The 23310-nt window shown below is 46.2% G+C and overlaps 3 protein-coding genes across 3 annotated transcripts; 1 reads left to right on the top strand and 2 right to left on the bottom strand.

Annotated features, from left to right (window-relative positions):
• LOC124694481 (polygalacturonase inhibitor-like) lies at window positions 1-1059 on the bottom strand. The gene has a single exon (XM_047227465.1). The coding sequence runs from the start codon at window positions 1057-1059 to the stop codon at window positions 1-3; it is 1059 nt and encodes a 352-aa protein (XP_047083421.1).
• A 7229-nt stretch (window positions 1060-8288) lies between these two features.
• Window positions 8289-9645, top strand: LOC124695040 (nascent polypeptide-associated complex subunit alpha-like protein 1). The gene is made up of 3 exons (XM_047227937.1): window positions 8289-8492; window positions 8789-8922; window positions 9037-9645. Exons 1-3 carry the CDS (start codon window positions 8300-8302, stop codon window positions 9379-9381), a joined length of 672 nt encoding a protein of 223 aa, XP_047083893.1. The 5' UTR covers window positions 8289-8299; the 3' UTR covers window positions 9382-9645.
• A 439-nt stretch (window positions 9646-10084) lies between these two features.
• On the bottom strand, window positions 10085-19981 carry LOC124701261 (endoribonuclease Dicer homolog 1). The gene is made up of 19 exons (XM_047233307.1): window positions 18974-19981; window positions 18772-18885; window positions 17772-17982; window positions 17276-17670; window positions 16978-17200; window positions 16648-16820; window positions 16439-16561; window positions 16064-16224; window positions 15746-15979; window positions 15504-15654; window positions 14845-15024; window positions 14556-14717; window positions 14385-14480; window positions 13676-14301; window positions 13447-13547; window positions 12956-13155; window positions 11329-12240; window positions 11039-11203; window positions 10085-10944 (listed from the first exon to the last, which is right to left on the bottom strand). The coding sequence occupies exons 1-19, from the start codon at window positions 19964-19966 to the stop codon at window positions 10375-10377; spliced, it is 5790 nt and encodes a 1929-aa protein (XP_047089263.1). The 5' UTR covers window positions 19967-19981; the 3' UTR covers window positions 10085-10374.
• Window positions 19982-23310: the final 3329 nt, after the last annotated feature.

The raw sequence follows: 23310 nt of genomic DNA on the forward strand, positions 1-23310 counted from the left end.
CTAGCACGACGGCAGTGGAGTCCCGCACAGGCACTTGTTATGCACATACGCCGCCGCCTCGAACCGGACCATCTGCCCACCGGTGGGGATCTCGCCACAGAGCTCATTGTAGCTGAGGTCCAGCGCCACCACCTTGGACTGCCGCAGTGTCGCCGGCACACGACCATAAATCCGGTTCCGAGCCAGGTTCAGTTCCTGCAGGTCGTCGGGCATCTCCACTCCCGTCAGGTTAAACCGTAGCCTGTTCCCGGACAGGTCCATGTACACCATCGCCTTGCGCCGGCCGAACAGGAACGACGCGTCGCCGACCAGCCTGTTGTTCGCCACCCATAGCTGCATCAGGTTGCTCTCCACGGCGTACGTCCACGGGATCTTTCCCGTGAGCCGGTTGTTGGAAAGCGTCAGCGCCGCCGGCGAGTTGGCCGTGCCGCCGCGCACCAGCCGCGCCGGGATCGCGCCGACGAGGTAGTTGTTCGCGGCGTTGAAGTACACCAGGCGCGACAGGCCCTCGCCGAGGGACCTAGGGATGCTGCCGGACAGCTTGTTGCGCGAGAGGTTTATGGAGGCGAGGCTGGTGGCGCGGGAGAGGGACGCCGGAATGGCGCCAGAGACGGAGGTGCCCACGATGTTTAGGGTGGAGAGGCACGAGAGGTCGCCGAAGGTGTCCGGGATGGGGCCGGAGAGGCCCGGCATGTCGACGATGGTGATGGCCTGCAGTTGGTCGAGCTCACCGATGGCCGGGGGGAGCGTGGAGGTGATGTTCATGCGGCCGCGGAAGAAGAGGTAGATGACGCGGCGGTGCTCGTCGCACTCCGCGCCGATCCACCAGATGCAGTGGTCGGTGCCGTTCCGCCAGGGCCCGAGCGCCGCCGGGTTGCCGAACTGCTCCTTGATCTTGAGTAGCGTCAGGGCGTCCTTCTCGTTGTCGACGACGGCGAGCCCCTGCGAGTGTCGCCGCGAGTTGGAAGGTAAAGAGGGCGAGGAGCGCAACGTGGCTGCTGGCCATTGCGATGGTTCTGCAACTGCAGGTTGGTATTCGAACGATGTGGTGGTGTACATCTCTATTTGTAGGAGCTGAAAGACTCAAAGTCAACTGGATGATGCGTTGAAGTCTTATTTTTCTGGGATAGGAACTTAGGAACTTGGACTGATAGATGTCAACTGGATTGTGTGCGTAAGAAGGCAGACTAAGTTAATTTGGTCAGTTGGCTCAAAAAAAAAAGTTAATTTGGTCAAAGCAATCGATCTATGTGTTTGATTTGGTGCATTTGTAAGGAAGGGGAACATGCATCACTTACCTAGTGGCAGTATGAAAGGAAAAGAGTGCAGTTGATGCCATGATATTGCACACCCACACCTTTTTTGAATTTTTATTTTTCATATCTCTAAATATATATATATGAATTTGAAAATTTGCAGGTCACTGAAAATAAAAAATAGAATGTGGGAAAAAATACTTCGGAATTTTTCTGTGCAATTTAGTATTTTAAAAATATTTAAAATTCAGAAAGAAAATCTTAAATATATTTTTTAATTACAAAAAAACTGAATTATTTTCCCCACATTTGTTGAAATATTGGGCCTACACAGAGTGGCCCATACTAGATTTCAGATTTTCCTATAAATCTCAAAGCCCACATAGTGGAAACCTTGTGAGTTTGAGCCTAAGTTGGTGGCAGCTCACTAGGGAGTGGCAAGAGGTGGGAAGTTTAGTCCCACATGGAAAGTTGGGAGGAAGTTAGACCACCTTATAAGGTGGGTTGTTCCACCACTAGTAAGTGAGTGAGAATAGGAGTGCTACACGCGCGCGCTCCTCCTCCTCCTCCTCCTCGCTCGTCTCGTCTCGTCTCGACGCGCGTGCCGCGCGTGCCGCGCTCGTGGTGAGTGGATTGAGCCTCGAGCCGAGACTTTCCTTACTTTTTGCAGCTCAGGAAAACGAGTCTCCGGAACCGCTCGTCCTTGCGATCCTGTACGGGAGAGGGCTCACGGGTCTCCTTCCGTCCAAGTCGGGCGGTGCTGCCTACTGTCGTCTTCAACGCCGTCTACTTCGACCCATCGTCCCCGTCGTCAACAACGTTGTCATCAACCATGTTACTGCTGCGACATCATCTGCTACACCTCCACCGCCACCTCCACCAGATCGGTACGTGCGACATATCTTGATCTGTTTAGCGATGGATGTTGTACCGTTTGCTCTGCTACTGTTCATGTTGATCACTGCATCTAGTATGTTCGAGTTTCACATGCTAGTAGTTACTTTCGTCATGCTTTATATTCTGGAATTAATCATGGAAATTGTGCCTAATTATCCAACAATCTAAAAACCTAATTGTAGGCAATTTCCTGAGTTAACTATGGCTGGTTTTGCTGATGCACTGAGGCCGGATAAGTTTACCGGTGTGCACTTTAAGAGGTGGCAGATTAAGGCCACGCTCAGGCTTACTCATCTGAAAGTATTCCAAGTTAGTAATGGCTTACCTGAAGGAACTATATCTGACCAAGATCAGAACAAGTTCAAGGAAGACAATATCTCTTCGTCGGATGCGTTCTGAGTATTCTTGTTGATCGTCTATGTGATGTGTACATGCACATAGTAGACGGTAAAGAGCTCTGGGATGCACTGAATGCTAAATTCGGTGCAACCGATGCTGGCAGTGAACTGTACATCATGGAGAGCTTCCACGACATCAGGATGGTGAACAACCGTTCTGTAGTCGAACAAGCTCATGAGATACAGTGCATTGCGAAAGAGCTTGAACTCCTTAAGTGTGCCTTACCTGACAAGTTTGTGGCTGGATGCATCATCGCTAAGTTGCCCCCTTCATGGAGGAACTTTGCCACAACTCTCAAACATAAGAGACAGGAGATATCAATTGAAAATCTGATAGCGTCTCTTGATGTTGAGGAGAAAGCTCGGGCTAAGGATACTACTGAGAAAGGAGAGGGTCAGTCTAGCGCCAACATGGTGCAGAAGAAACCTTACAGCAAGAATAAAGGGAATAACAAGCCCTCCTTCAATAAGCCTATGAAGACTACAACCTTCAAGAAGAAGAAGATGATAAACAAAGCAGATCTGAGCTGCTTTACTCGTGGAGAGACTGGCCACTTTTCTAAAGACTGTCCGCAGAGGGCGGACCGCAAGAAAAAGGCGCGGCAAGTCAACACGGTGACCGCTAGCAATGCTGATGGGTACGGTAATCTCTTTACTTGTTCTTTCGGTATTTCAATCTCCATGTTGGTGGATTGATACAGGTGCTAATGTTCATGTGTGTGCTGACATATCCATGTTCACTTCTTACCAGGTCGCCCGGGATTCTTCCGTCTTGATGGGGAATGGGTCACATGCTTCGTTCGTGGTGTTGGCACGGTAGATCCGAAGTTCACTTCGGGGAAGATCGTGCGGTCGAGGAACGTGCAGCATGTCCCTACTATGAACAAGAATCTCGTTAGCGGCTCCCTTCTATGCGAGAGATGGGTTTAAGGTTGTTTTAGAGTCGAATAAAGTAGTTGTTTCCAAGTTTGGACAATTTATCGGTAAAGGCTATGAGTGCGGAGGCTTGTTCCGCTTTTCGCTTTCGATTTCAGTAATAAGTCCGTGAACCATATTTGTGGCAATGTTAGTGATGATACCGGTGTTTGGCATTCTCGTTTATGTCACATTAATTTTGGTTTAATGTCTCGGCTATCCAGTTTAAGTTTAATTCCGAATTTCACCATTGCCAAAGGTTCTAAGTGCCATAGCTGTGTGCAATCAAAGCAACCTCGGAAGCCTCTCAAGGCGGTCGAGGAGAGAAACTTGGAACCTCTAGAACTCATACATTCTGATCTATGCGAGATGAATGGTGTGTTGACAAAAGGTGGAAAGAGATATTTCATGACATTGATTGATGATGCGACTAGATTTTGCTATGTTTATTTGTTGCGAACTAAAGATGAAGCTTTATACTACTTTAAAATTTATAAGGCCGAAGTTGAAAATCAACTAGAGAGAAAGATCAAGTGTCTTAGGTCAGATCGTGGTGGTGAATATTTTCCTAAAATCTTTGATGAATTCTGTGAGGAACATGGCATTATTCATGAGAGGACGCCTCCCTATTCGCCCCAATCAAACGGGGTTGCCGAGAGGAAAAACCGCACGCCGACCGACTTGGTGAATTCCATGTTAGCCACTGCTGGTTTATCAAAGGCATGGTGGGGGGAGGCTTTATTGACTTCATGTCATGTCCTGAATAGAGTTCCTTACAAGAATAAAGATAAAACCCCTTACGAGGAGTGGGCTGGAAGAAAACCATCACTTTCGTATTTGCGCACATGGGGATGTTTGGCGAAAGTCAATATTCCAATCACAAAGAAGCGCAAACTCGGACCAAAGACAATGGATTGTATCTTTCTAGGTTATGCTCCGCGGAGTGTAGGCTATAGATTTTTAGTAGTTCAATCCGAGGTACTCGATATGCATGTTGATACTATTATGGAATCTCGTGATGCAACATTTTTTGAGAATATGTTTCCTATGAAAGATATGTTTCTACTTGAAATAATTCCTGAGTCTAGTCCATCTAATGAGTATTTTGAACAATCACATGAGAATGTTACTGAGAAGGATGACAATGAAGCTCCTAAACGGAGCAAGAGACGGAGGATTGAAAAATCCTTTGGTGATGATTTCATTGTGTACCTTGTGGATGATACTCCCACGTCCATTGCAGAGGCATATGCATCTCCGGATGCGGATGATCGGAAAGAAGCTGTCCATAATGAGATGGACTCGATTCTTTCTAATGGAACTTGGGAGCTATCGTAACGACCCCATGGATGCAAGCTTGTGGGCTGCAAATGGGTGTTCAAGAAGAAGCTAAGACCTGATGGTACTATTGAGAAGTACAAGGCGCGGCTTGTAGCTAAAGGCTACACACAGAGAGAAGGCGAAGATTACTTCGACACCTATTCACCTGTCGCTAGACTTACCACCATTCGAGTACTATTGTCCATGGCTGCCTCTTATGGTCTTATCGTTCATCAAATGGACGTAAAGACAGCTTTTCTTAATGGAGAGTTGGAAGAGGAAATCTATATGGATCAGCTCGATGGGTTTGTAGTAAAAGGTGAAGAAAGTAAGGTGTGCAAGTTGCTGAAATCTTTATATGGCCTGAAACAAGCACCTAAGCAATGGCATGAGAAGTTTGACAGAACTTTAACTTCTGTAGGCTTTGTTGTCAATGAGGCTGACAAGTGCGTTTACTATCGTCATGGTGGGGGCGAAGGTGTTATACTGTGTTTGTATGTGGATGATATTCTGATATTTGGTACAAACATGAAAGTAATACACGAGGTCAAGTCTTTCTTGTCAAAGTGCTTTGATATGAAAGACCCGGGAGAAGCCGATGTGATTCGAACATCAAGCCTATTAAGAACGAGAGTGGGATTACTCTAACGCAATCCCATTATGTTGAGAAGATCTTGAGCCGGTTCGGCTATATTGATAGCAAGTCTTCTCCAACACCTTATGATCCCGAGTGTGACATTGCGCAAGAACCGGAGGATTGCCGTAGATCAATTAAGATATTCTCGGATCGTTGGCTCACTCATGTACTTAGCGAGCGCGACTAGACTCGACATCTCTTTTACTCGTTATCAAGTTGAGTAGGTTCATGTCAAACCCGGTACTCGATCATTGGCATGCACTTGATAGGGTCATGCGCTACCTATGTGGTACAATGAGTTATGGGATTCACTATTCGGGGCACCCAACTGTGCTTGAAGGATATAGTGATTCAAATTGGATCTCCGATGTAGCTGATCTCTACGCCACTAGTGGGTATGTATTTACCTTTGGAGGTGGCGCAGTGTCATGGAGATCTTGCAAGCAAACCATATTGACGAGGTCAACTATGGAAGCAGAACTTACTGCTTTGGACACAACCACTATCGAATCAGAATGGTTGCGTGAGCTCTTGATGGACTTGCCTGTGGTTGAAAAACCTGTACCGGGAATCCTTTTAAATTGTGACAATCAAACTGTAATTGTCAAAGTGAACAATTCTAAGGATAACGCGAAGTCATCAAGACACGTCAAGAGACGTTTGAAGTCCGTCGGAAATTGCGAAACTCCGGAGTAATAACTGTTACATATATTCAAATAGACAAAAATCTGGCAGATCCCTTTACAAAGGGACTATCACGTAATGTGATAGAAAGTGCATCGAGGGAGATGGGTTTGAGACCCGTTGATGTTATACCATAGTGGTAACCCAACCTTTGTGATCGGAGATCCCGTGAATTAGGACCTGGGAAGAACAAACTAGTGGTTTAATTGAGGAGAGTATTATGTAACCCTCTCTATGTGAAGATGCACAACTCTCAATTGCTGTAAGCAGGTTGGCAACAAGCCTTAATGTGTTTATGTTGCCTATTTTAGCAAAGATGTTGTCCTACAGAGCATTCTTGAAATAACACACCTATATGAGTCCGATTGTTAAACGTCGCAATCTATGAGATTTGGGTGATCTCTAGTAAACTCATGAAGAGACCACGAAGTATGACGCATATGCTTCACCCGCGGGGTAGGCTACCGGCAGCCATGTACTCGGTTATGACTTTGAGTGAAACCATGTTCACGCAAAACTTGCAATTCAAGGCTTAGTCCATTGTTCAAGTGTGAATGGATGTAGCTTAAGGTTCTAGGCGTAAGTTCAACTTAACAGTCTCCGCTGAAACACTGGTATATAAACAAGCAGCGAGTATTGGTAAATCTCTAAATGGGGATTTGAGATCTGGTGGGGGATTGTTAAAATATTGAGCCTACACAGAGTGGCCCATACTAGATTTCAGATTTTCCTATAAATCTCAAAGCCCACATAGTGGAAGCCTTGTGAGTTTGAGCCCAAGTTGGTGGCAGCTCACTAGGGAGTGGCAAGAGGTGGGAAGTTTAGTCCCACATGGAAAGTTGGGAGGAAGTTAGACCACCTTATAAGGTGGGTTGTTCCACCACTAGTAAGTGAGTGAGAATAGGAGTGCTACACGCGTGCGCTCCTCCTCCTCCTCGCTCGCTCGTCTCGTCTCGACTCGACTCGTCACGACGCGCGCGCCGCGCTCGTGGTGAGTGGATTGAGCCTCGAGCCGAGACTTTCCTTACTTTTTGCAGCTCAGGAAAACGAACAGAGTCCTAGACGGACGCGTCGCAGTTAGTCGGTTCGGGTCGCTCCCGGATCGTGGGTTATCTGTAAACGACTCGAAACGTTCGTGCGACGTGGGCGTGGCCCACGTTGTCTAGGGTTTCCCGAGCCTATATAATCTCTTGCCCGGCTACCGCAGAAACACATCTAATACACGAGTTAGGGTTTCCACCTCTCTCTGCTTGCGCCGCCATCATAGCCTACTCCATCCCGCGCGCCGACGTGCATCGGCAAACGGGAGAGCAGGTCTCCGGAACCGCTCGTCCTTGCGATCCTGTACGGGGAGAGGGCGAATTAGTTTTTGGGAAGCGCTCGCGCGATCGCTCAAGCTCTTCATCACGGGTCGCCTTCCGTCCAAGTCGGACGGTGCTGCCTACCGTCGTCTTCAACGCCGTCTACTTCGACCCATCGTCCCCGTCGTCAACAACGTTGTCATCAACAACGTTACTGCTGCGATATCGTCTGCTACACCTCCACCGCCACCTCCACCAGATCGGTACGTGCGACATATCTTGATCTGTTTAGCGATGGATGTTGTACCGTTTGCTCTGCTACTGTTCATGTTGATCACTGCATCTAGTATGTTCGAGTTTCACATGCTAGTAGTTACTTTCGTCATGCTTTATATTCTAGAATTAATCATGAAAATTGTGCCTAATTATCCAACAACATTCTAGATGTTATGTTTCAGTGATCTGCAAAGTTTGAAGTTCAAAGTTTTTCTGGTGTGAGAGATACAAAGAAAAGATAAATTATTCGAGAGAAAAAGAAACAGAGCTAGTGCGAATCTTAATGCACTATAAACAGCCTAGATACGGATGACATCCGTTTAGAAAGTCCTCCCTCCACTATGAAACCATAGGTTGAGCGATTTACACGCATTTTTAGCATTTTTTTGCCAGCCAACTCCAATCTAGTTTGAAGGCCGACTTGAACCACCCCTAGCAACTGGCCCATGCGGTGGCGACAGCCCTCTACGGTTAAGTTAGCCCAGCCCAATACAGTGCGCGGATAGATAAGGCCTCTGGCGACGCTCTCATTCGGCCTCGGCTCTTCCTTATCCTCACTCACTCACTCCACCAGCACGCTCTTGCATCAACACCGCAGCCCTGCCGCAGCTCAACATGGTCAGCGAGCAGACACCGGCGACCACCGAGCTCGAGGTGGAGAGCGGCGATGCGGCGCCTGTCATCGAGGCTGAGCAGCCAAAAGACGATGGCGCGCCAGTCGTCGAGGACGTCAAGGAGGGCGACGTGGATGAAGACGACGAGGAGGATGAGGATGATGACGAGGACGACGACGATGACGCTGAAGACGGTAACCACCTCCCCCTTCGTTTGCGCTTCCGTCTTGTTTTTATCTTCTGTCAGTAGCACCCATTTGACGGTATAGATTCCGTTGTTTAGGAATATATGCATGTGAGTAGACAGTTCGTGCAAACTGCAAAGTTCCTCAGATAAGATTTTGCTTTAGCAAGCCCTGTAATCTGGCTGGTTTGCTCATAGTCACTAACTATCTGAGTCATTACGGCTTCGGAAATTACAGTGCTAGCTGAAGTAGATTTGCAGCTACGGAGTAGGTCTGACTTGATGTTTTGATGACAATGCATGAAGGCGAGCTAGGTGTGGCCGGGAGCGAGGGCTCCAAGCAGAGCCGGAGCGAGAAGAAGAGCCGCAAGGCCATGATGAAGCTCGGGATGAAGCCCGTCACCGGCGTCAGCAGGATCACCATCAAACGAGCCAAGAACGTAAGTCAATAAATAAACCACTCTGTAATCTGTACAAATGTACAATGCAGCAACCTCACTTATTCAGGTTAATTCATGCGTGCTAGCTAACCGCGTCATGTCTATCTGCTGCAGATACTGTTCGTGGTGTCCAAGCCGGACGTGTTCAAGAGCCCGACCTCGGAGACGTACGTGATATTCGGGGAGGCCAAGATCGAGGACCTCAGCTCCCAGCTGCAGGCGCAGGCCGCGCAGCAGTTCAGGATGCAGGACCTGAGCAAGGTCATGGGCGGCGCCAAGCCCGATGCGGCGGCCGGCGCTCCCGCCGACGAGGAGGAGGAGGTGGACGAGACCGGCATCGAGGCCCGCGACATCGACCTCGTCATGACGCAGGCCAGCGTGTCGCGCGGCAAGGCCGTCAAGGCCCTCAAGGCGCACGACGGCGACATCGTCAGCGCCATCATGGAGCTCACGGCCTAGCTTTAGCGGCGCAGCCTTTTGCCTGCTGCCGCGCGCAGCATTATACCGACTTGATCGTCCGTGCCACGCACCGCGCGCTTGAATTTGCATATTCAGTTTGCTCTCCTCTGTTCTCATCATGGATTTTGCACCGTGTTGTCAGTTTTTCCAGATTAGTGTTCGTTTTTTAAGTGGTCAAACAGGCTGTCTATTGCTTGAGTGTCCAAGAATGGAGTTCACAGCTGGTAGCAAATGGTCAATAATTAATATCTGTAGTGCCACCAAGTACCAGCAATCGTGTTTGACATGCCTAGACATATCAAACCGAGGGCAAAAAACCCATAGCAGCATAGGGTTTGTTTGGTTAGAGGCCTGGGCATGCTGAGCAAAAATGATGCCTCGATGAAGGCTGAGTACATAAGTGTTTGCTTGCTACCTGGCAAGTTTTGTTGTTTATTAGTGCTATTTGCTTGAGATTCATGCCCAGGAAGCTGCAGTAGCACACCACCAGGCGTAGGAAATAGGAGGCCTGAGACGACCGCTAATCATCATGCCTGGGCCAAGCATCTCCTATTCCTTAAGAAAACCTTGGCCAGGCTAATTACTTCATACGGACGCTAAGGCCAGGCATTCATTTATTTTTCCAGGACACAAACCAAAAGTATTGAGGCAGATTCCAGGCCAGGCCTGAACTGATCAGGACACAAACCAAACAACCCCATAATAACATCCAAATGTATCAGACTCATCTTAACAAGTTAACATGTTATACAACAGAATAAGAGGCCTCCATCTATCATGTATCAGACTACCCTTTGCTATAGCCACTCCTATCTATCCTGCCTCATATCTAGTAACATCCAGCGGCCTCCACTAAAATGGTATCATCTGCTCTCACTCATCAGCCCTTCTTATTTGCCAGAGCTGACGAGCACTGAATGGGTAATGAATCTATGCTTGTGCAAAAATGCGAAAATGCCTCACTACTACAAGGATCAATATAATCAACTACGCCTATGACTTCTTACCATTAGGCTTCTCAGGGAAACTTTCATTCAGAAGCTCAAGTAGAAGAGCGGCAGCAGAGTCCTTGGCCTTCTTCACGCTCGGCATTGGCTGCCCAATGCATTCGTCAGTCCATCCACGATCGGATGTGTTCACCCTCACCGCGTAGACGAACTTCTTAGCATGAGCAGGGCCGCCCTCGTTTATGCACCTGTACTGTGGCATCGGCCACTGCCTTCTCAGGCACATGTCGTTCAGCGTCTGCCTGGTGAACACACTAGCACCGTTTTTCTTATCTCCATCCTGTTCGGTCTCCTTTTTTGTTGCAGTTTCCTTTTCCTTCAGGACCACAAGTGCGTTCCTCGCCGCCAACTTCTGAGCCATCTTCTTCTGCGGGTTCTGAGCTAGACCAATCTGAACACCATCAACAAACACTTCAACAGTTGCTACATTTCCTGCTCGGGATGCTTTGTATTCTAAGCCTTCGGCTTGCTGCTGGCACCGTTCTTGGAGCTCCCTAATTGGATGCATAGGAAGGGTTTCTGGCGTCACCATAGGACTAAGGAGCGGTTGAAAAACCTGGAGCAGAATAGCAGAATTTTCTTTTAATGTCCTTCCAAATTAGGTTGTTTTCCAGTGACAAAAAAAATCTCCAGCTTGTTCAAATAATTACCTTCCAGACCGCCGAGGTATTATACCCACTATCCAGGAATATAGCGCCAGCAATAGATTCAATAATGTCTCCAAGAACTTTAGGAGCCTTGCAGTCCCCAAGCCCAAAAGAATTGAAATCTGATTTTGCAATCTCTTCTTGGACATCCTTCACAAACTCCCGAATCTTCAGAAAATTCGAAGAAAATAGTCAGAGTTGCTTACAGAAAATGGAACATAGATTCAACCTAGAAACTTTGGTTCTACCAACATCCAGTTTGCAACTGCGTAAATCATATATATATCGCATACCTGTGTTTCCAGTGCAGATGATCCATGGCGAAGGTGTACATGCAGTTTGTGTTTCACTGCCACCCTTGCGAAGTTCTCATTATTAACAGCTGCAGCTCTCAAGTCAGTCAAGCGGCCAGGAGGTAGGTCTGTATATGTAAAAAATAAATGCTTTGTAATGAGATGATCCAACACTGCATCACCAACAAATTCCAACCGCTGGTAACAGGACACTCCAGAAGATGGCCGTGAAGCATGTGTTATAGCCTCAATAAGAAAACCTCTATTCTGGAATTTCATGCCCAAGATGCCTTCTAATGTGTCAAAGTTGATGCTTCTCAATATGCTCTCAGGTATATTATATGGGTTCGGAGGAGGGATCTCGTGAGGATCCAACTCAGCATGAATCCCAATCCACTTCATCAGGTGATTTGCAGCAATTTTCCCTCCTGCTACATAATAGACCCCAATAAGTGCCTCAACCACATCTGCTAAAGTCTTGGTTGAGAGAACACGATAGCAGCCAGAATCTCCATCAATTTCACCGTCTTCTTGGATGCTATCTGCGTAGTCATCATCGTAATCCTTCGGCAATTCATTACCAGGAATTGATTCTTCGCCAAAGATGGACGGCTCGGATTCTCTTGTTTCCTCATCAAATACAGGTAGCACTCCCGGAGCTGCCCATCTTGATGGGGCAAACCGATCTGCTTGAATATACGATTGAAGAGTCTTATTCAGGGCAAATTCGTACAGGACCATGTTACTAACCATCTGCTGCCGCATCCTTGTAAGCTGTCCCTCGTGCTTCTGGGGATATTTTAGGAAAAGGAATCTACTCACAACCCATTTAAGGTATGCATCACCCAGTAACTCTGCTCTTTCATAGCAGAATGTTTCCTGGCATGATGCAGCAGTCAAGGCTTCTAATATCTGCCATGAACCCCAACAAACTGTTATTTATGAACAAAAAAAACAAATTTTCTTGGCATTCAAGAATATCTTGGCTCTTGTGCAATGAGTCAAAAAGAATACAGTAAAGTTATTTTATATCTTGGGAAAACATGCAGGATTGGAAGAACAAAAATGAAAAAAGGGCAATAAGAAAACACAAAATGACAAATACCCTCCAAAATTATACATTATCTATGGTACCCCATATATTCTTCTCAATTGTAAGGATGAACATTTACATTTTTGCTCCTCCGACTACGATGACTCCCTGTCATCCCAAAAATAACTATAAATAAATTGTTCCTATTGACTATATCGTCGGTACTTTCTCAAACACTTAATCAAAACCATTGTGGACCTCATGTCACCCATGGGATCCTATCCCTCCATTGGTATGTTCAAAACATGTTCACCAATTCTTATTACAGAGCCCACCAAAGCCAGATACCAAAATAAAGCTATACATGTTATGGTCTATGTCAACTCACTTGGTATTCATCAAATTTAACATCTAGCTAGATGGTAGGGAGGACGAGGAAATGTAAGGATCTATCGTAGCAAAACATACATCCACGAGGTTCCGTATATTTTGTCAAGTTGTGGGTTTGGGGTAATTAAGGATGCCGAATCGGGTGCTAAACTGCTACGTACTTCCCTAATACAGGTTTGGGGTAATCAAGCATGCTGAGAGTACCTTAGTTGCAGGAACAGGGTAGTCAATTATTTCCTTCAATTGAACTGCAAGAAGCATGCTCTCCACCCTTCTCATTATTGATGGCAACCTTTGGGCTCCACGAACAAGTGATCCAGGAAGTGGGTGTACAAAGCACAGTTCGGGTGGTAAATACACATAGTACGTCTTGTCAAGGTTCTCTGAAAGGTCACCTTCTTTAGCTGTAAAACAGAAGTCAGTTACTCATCACAACATGGCCACAGGACTCGCACATGGGCTTAAATAAATAGTAGAACAAACGTCATCACTGCAAAGAATAAAATTCTAGTTATGACCTGAAAGTTTCTCTAATAATGTACTCCCTCCGTTCTTGTACTAAATCAGCAACATTTAACATGGAACAGAGGAAGCACTCCCTCTGATCCATAACCCCGATACTTATTATGGATCGGAGGGAGTGATAAATATGAACATCTATTATTGGGCATGTTCTGGATGGGACTGAGAGATACCTTCCGAATGCTCAAATCTGGGAGACAAAAGATTCTTGCAATAGGAAACACCTCGTGCACGTATAAGAGGTTGCTTCTTATACACTAGCTCTACGCCATACCTGAGATCGAAGCAAAAGAGTCAGTGTGCTGCTATACAACTGCTTAGCCATGAGAAGACAAGGGAAGATTGTCTGAAGTTAAAAGGGTACTGGTCACATCTTCAACATTAAATGAAATGTTATCTTACTTCTGCTTGTAGTAGTCAGCATACGATCCATACTCCAAAGGCCCCAGGTAGCCCTCCTTCCTAGGAAACGAATTTTCTGCATTCATGTTATAACAGATACAGTCCACATAGAACCTCTTTCCTGAGTGGGCAGCAGTCACAACCATTCCAGCAAGATCCTTAGCATCCCAGCATGAATCTGCCATGAACAACTTCCCTTGATTCTGACAGTCATTAAAATACCCTCTATCACGACCAGGAACTAATCCAGATGCTTTGACAATATCAAACTGTGCAATGGCTCCTCTTATGCCATAAGTCGGATGAGCCTTCTGTCCAAAAGTGGTGCCATTACGCAATTTGCCGAACCCATACTCTTTCTTATCTCCACCAAGTGTCCGCTCTTTGGTTCCTAGGTAGACATCTGGCCGTGCCTTCTGAAGTGGGTTATTCCAAGCTTCAGTGTTCACAATGCTGTTAATTAAGGTCCAATCGATCTCTCTTAAAGCGTCTGTACTACACTTCTCAGCTCCTACAGGCACAAAGAGGTATGCTTTTGCCGGATCCCAAGGTGTCGTTAAGGGATCAACATCCACATCAAGGACTATGCTCATGAGCCTAACATGAAAGCTCTTCAGCAAGACCAGCTGGAATCACAAAAGCAGGTATTAGACACACTAATGTAACACAATGGGAATGGATTTACTTTGCATTTGCCAAGCAGATCAACCTGACTTTCTGTAATCTCAATTGGTCCACGGAATACAAGAGATGCCTTTGTTATCATTGTCCTGGCAACAAAGAGATCAATTGTCGTCGATAAAACCTGCAAAATCAAAATGTTTGAACAGTTCACAACATTCTATTCAAGTTTCAGAAGATCAGAGAGGATGGAGCATACCTCTGCATCCAGCTCATTGCCGAAAATAATAGAAAAATTCGAAAGCTGTGCAAGGAAAGGGTCCTTAGATGTCCCAACATCTATGCAGCTCACAGAATACATGTACAGCTTAATAAACTGGGAGCTCTGGCAGCCATTTTTTCCAGACAAAATCCATTCTCCCTGTCATAGCAAACAATCCATCAAAATGAGATTGGGACAGTACTTTACAGTTTATGTTGGGAAACCATCCAGAACAGTTCCTCTGTTTATGCAGACAGATAAATGAGTGGGGAAGCAAAGAACTCACTCTTAGAATTTCGGCAACTCCTTCAGGATAAAACTCTCTATGCCTTGCTGTACCAGGGAGTGGATCACCTTCATCATTCTGTTCAGTCTTTTCTCGTTCCTCACTTCCTCTATCAGGTAAAAGCATATCTGTGAAGGCACTCATCTCATGTAGCTTCTTGCACGCAGCCAAACAAACAGCCTGCGGAGAGAGAATACGCAATCCATGTAACTAATGGGCACAAGGGTAATAAAAGACATGAAGGAAGCATACAGGGTAATAACCAGCCTTAAAATAGGATAATGAGAACTCAAATCTCGCCCACTACATCATCTTTGAATGCTGTGGATCATGGTGGATTGTGCATATCAGTAAATGGTAGGATGCTATAAGAGCGAAATGGGATAATGAGAACTCAATATCAGCCACTATATATCAACTTTGAATGCTGTGGATCATGGTGGATTGTGCACATCACTAAACGGTAGGAGGCTATAAGAGTGAAATGGGATATTAGCCGGGAGTTATTAGAAAACATCGGTGGCCTTTAGCTTTTGATGCCAACCATCTATGTGGAAAACTATGGCTAATGTTGCCAGTTAGAATTCTTCTAAAGGCTATTCACATTTGAGTCCCCTTAACAATGACAAAGTAAATTTTCTCAATGGAACCATCATTACTTGCTGTGCCAGACGAATGGAACTGCATATTGGACCCTCAAGTTTCTCAAATGGAGCATTACAGGGCAGTTGAATTTTGCAAGAATATTCCACTGAACCCCCTGGCTTCTCGTGCCTTTGCATAAAAAATTCCGGACGAAGAATTGAGTACCTGAGGGTGGGAAACTCGGGAATCAGGATGCATCGCTGACTAACACTCAAAGGAACTAGTGCAGTTAAAATTTACAAGAATTTATATGCACCTGTCACTCGGAAGCTGTGAGCAGTAAAAATGTACGAGGCCAACTGCAGAATTCAAGCTAACAACAGCACCTGTTGATTCGACCTGGTACATCGAATCAGGGGAGGTATCAATTGGATTTAACGCAGGAGTGCCATCAAGATGAGTGAGATCAGTTCTTTCTATAGCTTCTTTTCTCAATGTCTCCTCACTATTACGACAATTCCTCAAGAAAGTTTCATGTGACATATTTTCCCTGGTGCAATCAATTTGTAAGTAAATGGAGTCAAGACAAGCATGAGCTAAAATTATCATTTTCGGTGAGGATGTTGGGGGTTACCTTTCAACCATCAATATGTAATCAGATCCAGGCTTTCTTGCACGACCCCGAGACTGTATGTAGGCCAAGACAGTCTTCGCAAGGTCAAAGCGGATGACAACATTGCACTGTCGAATATCAAGACCTTCCTCTGCAACACTAGTCGCAACTAGCAGCGTAACCTGCAAACCAATTACATAATCATTTCTAAGAACTCATCTAGTATGACGTGTATCAGGCATAACAACTCTTGTATGATGTATATGAGGGACATCAACTTAGCTACAACATGTATCTGAAATTTATTGCAAAGGGCTGATGCAAAGTAAAACCTAGTTAACAGACTCACAACTGAAATTATGATTACATAGAGTCAGTTGCTAAGAGAAAACATACACGGCCATCACGAAATTTTGCAATTGTATCCTGCATTTGGCTTGTGCGCATCTCTTGATTGTTGTTGTGGCCTATCAAGCTTGCACATCGTATAAAGCTTAGAGATGGAAGCTCTGCCAACACCTATCAGGTGAAAATGGAGTCAGAAGATTCATAAAGGATCCAGAAGGGCCAATCTATATATATCAGTAAAAAAACAGCACGTTCACCTTAGGAAGAACTAATGCGGTGACAACTCGCTCCACAAAGATGATAGCACGGAAATCCTTGGTATGCTGATACTTGAGAAGTATTTGGATCAAACTTTGCACCCGAGGGGTAACCTTCCCATCTGCCACGGCGGCTCCAATGACTTCATCTACATGTTCACCTACAGAAACAGCTGGCGAAGAAGACAGCAACAGAAGAGAGTGAGATATCTTCTCATGTCAAATGATGGGTAACATAGATGGGAAAATGATGTCAAAACTATATGAACGAAACAGGATAGGGAAATGTAAAAAAGAATGACTGCATATCATGCTTTGTGAAACAAATACCATGGCTATCAGGCAGCTCCCCATCCTCTAGCTCACTTGGATTGTCGTTTTCAGCATTATGCATCTCAACATCATTTGCCTCGCTTCTCATAGCAGCTCCTTCAGTCAACTGGCAGTGTAATAAATCAGCAACCTTTTTTAAATACGACTCTTGAAACTTTACATCAACCTGATAGTTTGCCCTTTCATCATTCTGTAACGCTGTCAAGAAGGACTGTGCAACCTGAAATCAGTCATAAACAATCTGTTAGAGATATATGACAATTAGTGTCACACCATTGTTTAACACAAGACATACCTTGTAAGCACACCATTGTCCTAGTTCACCTAAAGCATAGTTTATAGCTCTCAATTTCTGGAATAAATTAGCTGCACCATCACTTTCTGTACGCTCAGAAACACCATAGACAAGGCGCAGCTCATCTCTAGACCCAGCATCCCTGGCTCCCATGAACTGCCACTTGCTTCTCTTAGAGCTAGAGAGTGCAGCTTCCTCAACTGCAGTTTCCATTTGTTTGATCTTCTCGTGCAAGGAACAAAGAGTGGCTGCTTTGTCATATTGCACGACGACTTCCAAAGGCATGGGAACATGCTTCTCAAGCTCCTTCCGATCTTTGATAGTACAAACTATGGAATCTAATTTAGTTTCAAGATTCCTTATCTTGATGGCACAGTCCTCTTGGCTGGTGACTCCTGTCAAGATAATAGTACAAAGGGCATGAGAAAACAAGAAGATGCAAATCTAAACATGAAACAGTATAAAAGATAGCAGGAGAGATAGAGCAGAGCAGTACCCTTCAGGTTGACAGGAGAAGCTGTCATACCAAAAACAACTGGTCTCTTATCCTTGGGAGTTGTATGATAAAATTCTGACATCACTAGAGAATATGGATGTTTTTTCACTGCATGATGGCACTCGTCTAAAATTAGAAGATGTATCGCGTCCATTTTAATAATACTGTGCCGGAGGATGTTTAACAAAATTTGAGCTGTCATAACAAGTACCTGCATGGAAGGGTTCTGTCTAATGTGAGTAAACCACATGGTGCATAGAACAATGCATTACCATATTCTTGATTGTAAAGTGCAATATCATGTCAAAATATTGCAGGTACAATCTAAAAACATCACAGTTAATTGCTTACATAGTCTGATAATTCCTTGTTGCCTCTGAGGTCATGATGAAGAAAACTAAAGTCATGGTTACAAAAGAAAATTGCACAAGTTGATAAAAAATGATGACTATGTCACTATTTGTCAAGAAAAATCTATAGGAAATATTGAACAGTATCTACGTAATAAAATTGCATAGATATCATCCATGATACGGTAGTAAATCCATATCTTCTAATGTGGGCAAATAAAGATTGCACAAGTCAAGTTGACAAAGGTGATTTATATGTTGATATCTCCAAAAGAATCTGTACAAGATATGGAACATCATCTACGTAATAGACCTATATCGATATCATCCATGCTATGGTAGTAAATCCATATTTTCTAATATGGGCAAATAAAGATTGCACAAGTCAAGTTGACAAAGGTGATTTATATGTTAATATCTCGAAAAAGAAAATAGAAGATATTGAGCATTATCTACGCAATAAACCTATATCGATATCATCCATGATATGGTAGTAAATCTGTACTCCCTAAGTATGGTACTTAACTATTACTAGAGTAATCTTGTTCTAGGAAAAATATACTGATGTAAGCACGCGTTCAGAAGAGAAGCATGCTAGAGCAACAGAAATAACGACAAGAATGTGCAAGGAAATGGAAAGGAAGAATTGCCTGTTTAGAATCAAACTCGCGCTGCCACTTCCTAGAATCCCAAAAATCCTGACCCATCTCTCCGCAGTAATGCCCAACCCGATAGCCAGTCCTGTCACGGATCACCTCAGCTTGCTGCAATTACAGCAACACAATATTAGACCAGAGAATTCGCAACCTTAAGAAGCAGTGATGAAAGTTGAGTCGTTTATAATGCATATACCTGGTACACAAGAGGCACCTTGGGAACCAAGAACACAGCAAGTATCTTCTTGTTCTCCTTGAGCATCTTGTCGCATAAACTCTTGATGAGCAGCACGGCGATGAGCGTCTTGCCCGCGCCGGTCTCGAGGAAGGCTATGGTGTTCCTGCTCTTTGCTTGCTCGAGCACCTCCAGCTGGTACTGCCTGGCGTGCTCCTCGGTGAGGGGCTTCTCCTTCTGTGCAGCAGCCGCCTCCGCTTTCTTCCCCACGGTGCCTCCATTCTCTGCCCTGGCACGCTTCGCGTCGCGGCCGGACTCCTCCTGGTCCCAGGCGCCGGGGCGGAACACCATCTTCCCGCCGCGGTCCCGCTCCCAGAACCCCCGGGCCTCGCGGCGGTGGTGGTGGTCGCGGTCCCGCTTGTGCGGGGGCCTGTCGAAGTCGCGCTTCCCGTGCCGGTCCTCCCAGCAGCCACGCGGGGGCGGAGGCGGGGGGCGCCGCCGCGGGTCGGGGCGCGGCGCCCTGTCTGGCCCGGAGACGAGGCGAGGTCGCTTCCCGCCCCTGTAATCCCCGCCGCCATTGGCGGAGCTGCCGTGGGGCTCCCTCCGCGTGTCCTTCCTCGGCTCCACCCCCTGCCCCGAGGCAGGGGCCACCACCGCTAGGGCATTGTGGGCCACGGCCAAAGGAGCCTCCTTTTGCTGCGGCGGCGGCGGCGGAGGCGCCACAGGCTGAGACGGCGGCGGCTGAGGCTGCGGCGGAGCCACGGGCTGAGAAGGCGGGGGCGGCTGTGGCGGCGCGGGGGCGGTGTCGGCGTTGATGCTCTCGAGTATGCGGTCGATTTCGGCGACGAATCCGTCGTCGACGCCGGTGTCGAGGCCCAAGTTGGGCATGAACCCGGGGTCGAAGTCGGCGGAGGCGGCGAAGTCGATGCCGCAGAGCAGCGAGGAGCTGTCCTCGTCGTCGTCGTCGTCCTCGCACGCGTCGTACCAGTACGTGACGCCGCCGCCGCCCGCCATCTCCGGCCCCCGCGAGCTGCAAGCGCACCGCTTGTTATCAGACAGCTAGTAACTCGTAGCTCCAGAAATCAGAATCATCAGAATTAGAAGGGCAAGCAGAAGAAGGAAGGGTGAAGGGGAAAACGAATGCTGGTACTTGGTTGGCTGGCGGCGGTCTACGGCGGCGAGGAGGTGGCGAGCTGCGAGGGGGCGGAAGAGAAAGAGGCGGTGATAAACCGTACGAATCACGCAATCGGGGGGAGGGGCGAGCGAGTGGAGATGCGAATGCGATTCCGATATGGGGATTGGGTGTCCCCGATCCGATTCGATTCGATTCGACGGTGTATCAACGCTACTCTTTCTCTTCGATCTCCTTCTTCTCTGTCTGTGTGTGCTGCTCTGCTTTCTCTCTCCGATTCGAGGCGGCGAGAGGAAAGAGATGGGGACGGATGGAGGTCGGAGATTCCCGATTAATGGACGAACCCTTAGGAACGGCGGCGGCGAGCTCCCGCTGACAGATGGGGATCCGACCGGACGGACGGCGGGGATGGGCGCGGCGCACGGGCAAGTTGGGCAACTGCGGCTGGACTGGGACGTGGAGCCCGCGGGTCGGAGGAGCGGCGGTGCGTGTCCGGTGGAGGGTGGCTCGTACTGCGGCTAGGAGACGGGACGGGACACGCGCCGAGGGTGTGGGCTCGGCCTCGTACGGCGGGCCCTGTGTCAGTCTCCTGCGATGGAACATGTCCAAGCACCTGCGGTAATTTTTATTGCACTGTACTGTACTGGAGTAGTACAAGGAAAAAGAACAGGACGGTATTACTCCTCCTGTACTATAACGTAGTAGTCGTAGCTCTGCACTGCAAGTTTCGCATCAAATTGGAGGTGGCAGTAGTTCTACTTCCCATCCACCATTGTAGGTGAGTCTCTCAGCACATGTTTGATTCAAAAAGGATTTTTAAAGCATAGGAGCAGAAAACCCCCTGAAATAATACACTAATGAAAAACACAAAATAATAATTTAAAAAATGCCTTTCTTCCGAGGAGATTCTTTTTATCTTGCCTTATTTTCCAATATGCCAATCATGATGGTTCAGAGAGATAGTATCCAATAATCCATTAGCATCCTCACTAGTCTTAAAATATTTCCCGCAACACCATCTAGATAAAATTTGCATTATTCTGCTAGTCACTTATACAATATACCAAGTAAATCATTTTCCTTAAAACCATGCGCACCACATCTCCCCTTAAGAGCACAAAATCCCCCCCCCCCCCCCAAGCTTCAGGTAGACTTGCTTCCTTACTTTGTGGAAAGTTACTAATTTGAGTTCTCATGGCATGAATCTTATCATCGGGAAAATACTTATTAAAGGAAAAATACAAGCATGCCCCTTTGCTGGTGATTGACTTTGGAGTTAATCAGTTATACAAAACTTTTTCTTCACCTCCTAAGAAAAAGATTAACAATTTCAAGAAATAATAGCGTTGTTGGATTTCACTTTATCTAAATAACTCAGCTATATCATTAAGTTGTGCTAAGTGTTCATAAGGGAACTCTTCATATTTCCCATAGAATTTAGTAGCCTAAACTATTTCAATTATCTCAGGGTCGACATTAAATTTATAATCTCTATTTTTAATATAGATTGCAGATGCATTAGATTCACTATTAACAAGGAATAACTCTCCAAGTGAAGTGTTCATGCTAGCTTCAAAATTATCCAACTCGTCTAAATCCATACTCATGAAAGCTTCGGTAAAAGCATTGTCCTCTCCTGAAAGTATTGATTTAGAACTTGTTACAATATCATTTTCATCATAAATTTTATCTTCATGGTATTCAGATTCTATATCATCATTGGACAAAGACTTAGATAAATTAGACGTACCCTCTTTAGCTATGCCATCGTCCAACAAAACATTTTCGGTACTAGTAGACATCGTAGATAATGGTGAACTTAATAGGGAAGTATCTTTCTTTCGAGTGACATGAGCAGTAGCAACATTAGGTAAAAATGTGGCCTAATAGGCAAGTCCGTAATCTTCGAGTATTGGAAGGCACCATAACCTTCTTAGGAACCTCATTACCCTTTCTCATGATGAGAAATAAATAAGTATAACAAGTAAATGATAACAAGTGATCTTACCAATAAATTTAGGTTCTCCGACAAGAACTTCAAATAATGTTTTGATGCCCATAAGTATTGGGGATCGCTGAAATCTTCGATGGATACTATTACCCAAATTTATAGTTTTAGGCAAGGGCAACACAAAAATATCAATAAACCTTTGGCAATTGAGGTTATGATGCATGCAAAATTCATACATGAACTTTGTAATTTATTGATACATATTCTCACATATTTACAACATGTATGATGTTATATCCCTGTTTTACATTGACTTATAGGAATTTTCCAATGTTCCTCTTTATTTAGGTTATAACTATGCAGGACAGAAAACCATGTTTTGTGTATTTTTTAAATTTTAGGGACCTAAATAGAGTCAAATTAAGCTAGTATTTCGGGGATGTCAATATTTTACCAAGAGAAGTATCTAAAACACTTGGATCTCATGAGGAGGGCCTGGAGGCCCAAAAGAGGGCAGGTGGCGTGCCCACCCTGGCGCCTGACGCGTATTTCCTTGTCGAAGGGGAAAGATGTCGCCTTTCATCTGGATGCGCCGCTCACAACTTCGACAGGGCGCCCTATTGGCAACAAGGCTGCGAAGGCCGCCTTGGCGGACGTAGCGTTGACTGAGAAGACGCGGTCATCAATCACCGAGGTCTCCTTGACACTGCTCATCCGCGACAAAATGCCGATGATAGGTGGGTGACGCTGCTCAAGAGGCAACAAGGAAAGATGGAGCTCAAGAAACGCAAAGAGGACTTCTCCTTGGTGACGGCATCGACAGTTGGAATGGATCCCAGGACGCTGGCGGCACACAACTTCTACAAAGACATAATCCTCGACGAGATCCACACCAAAATGGCGGCGGAGGCAGCGGCAGCAACCCCACCCCCGGAGGCAGCGGCGACAGCAGCAGGCGCGTCGGCGACAACGTCTGCTAGTACACCTGCGTCGGCATCGGCATCAGCATCGGCCTCGGCCTCGGCATTGGTGAGGTCGTTATGCTCGACGGGCCTACGTCGATTCAGGATGCGCCGTCGACGTCGCGAACCGTTTCTTCTAAATTATGTTCAATTTGCACCCAACGGTCTGTAATATGATCGCGTCCAGTACTTTGATCGCGACGACTTCGGCGGGAACAATCTATTTTAGATGTGAACTATTTGAATTTATGTTTTGGGGTGGTTTTATGGGACGCGGCTGGGAACGGACACGCCTCAAATGCGGCATGAGCCA

This window comes from Lolium rigidum, chromosome 3, assembly GCF_022539505.1.
Source record: "Lolium rigidum isolate FL_2022 chromosome 3, APGP_CSIRO_Lrig_0.1, whole genome shotgun sequence".
NCBI classification, from domain to species: domain Eukaryota; kingdom Viridiplantae; phylum Streptophyta; class Magnoliopsida; order Poales; family Poaceae; genus Lolium; species Lolium rigidum.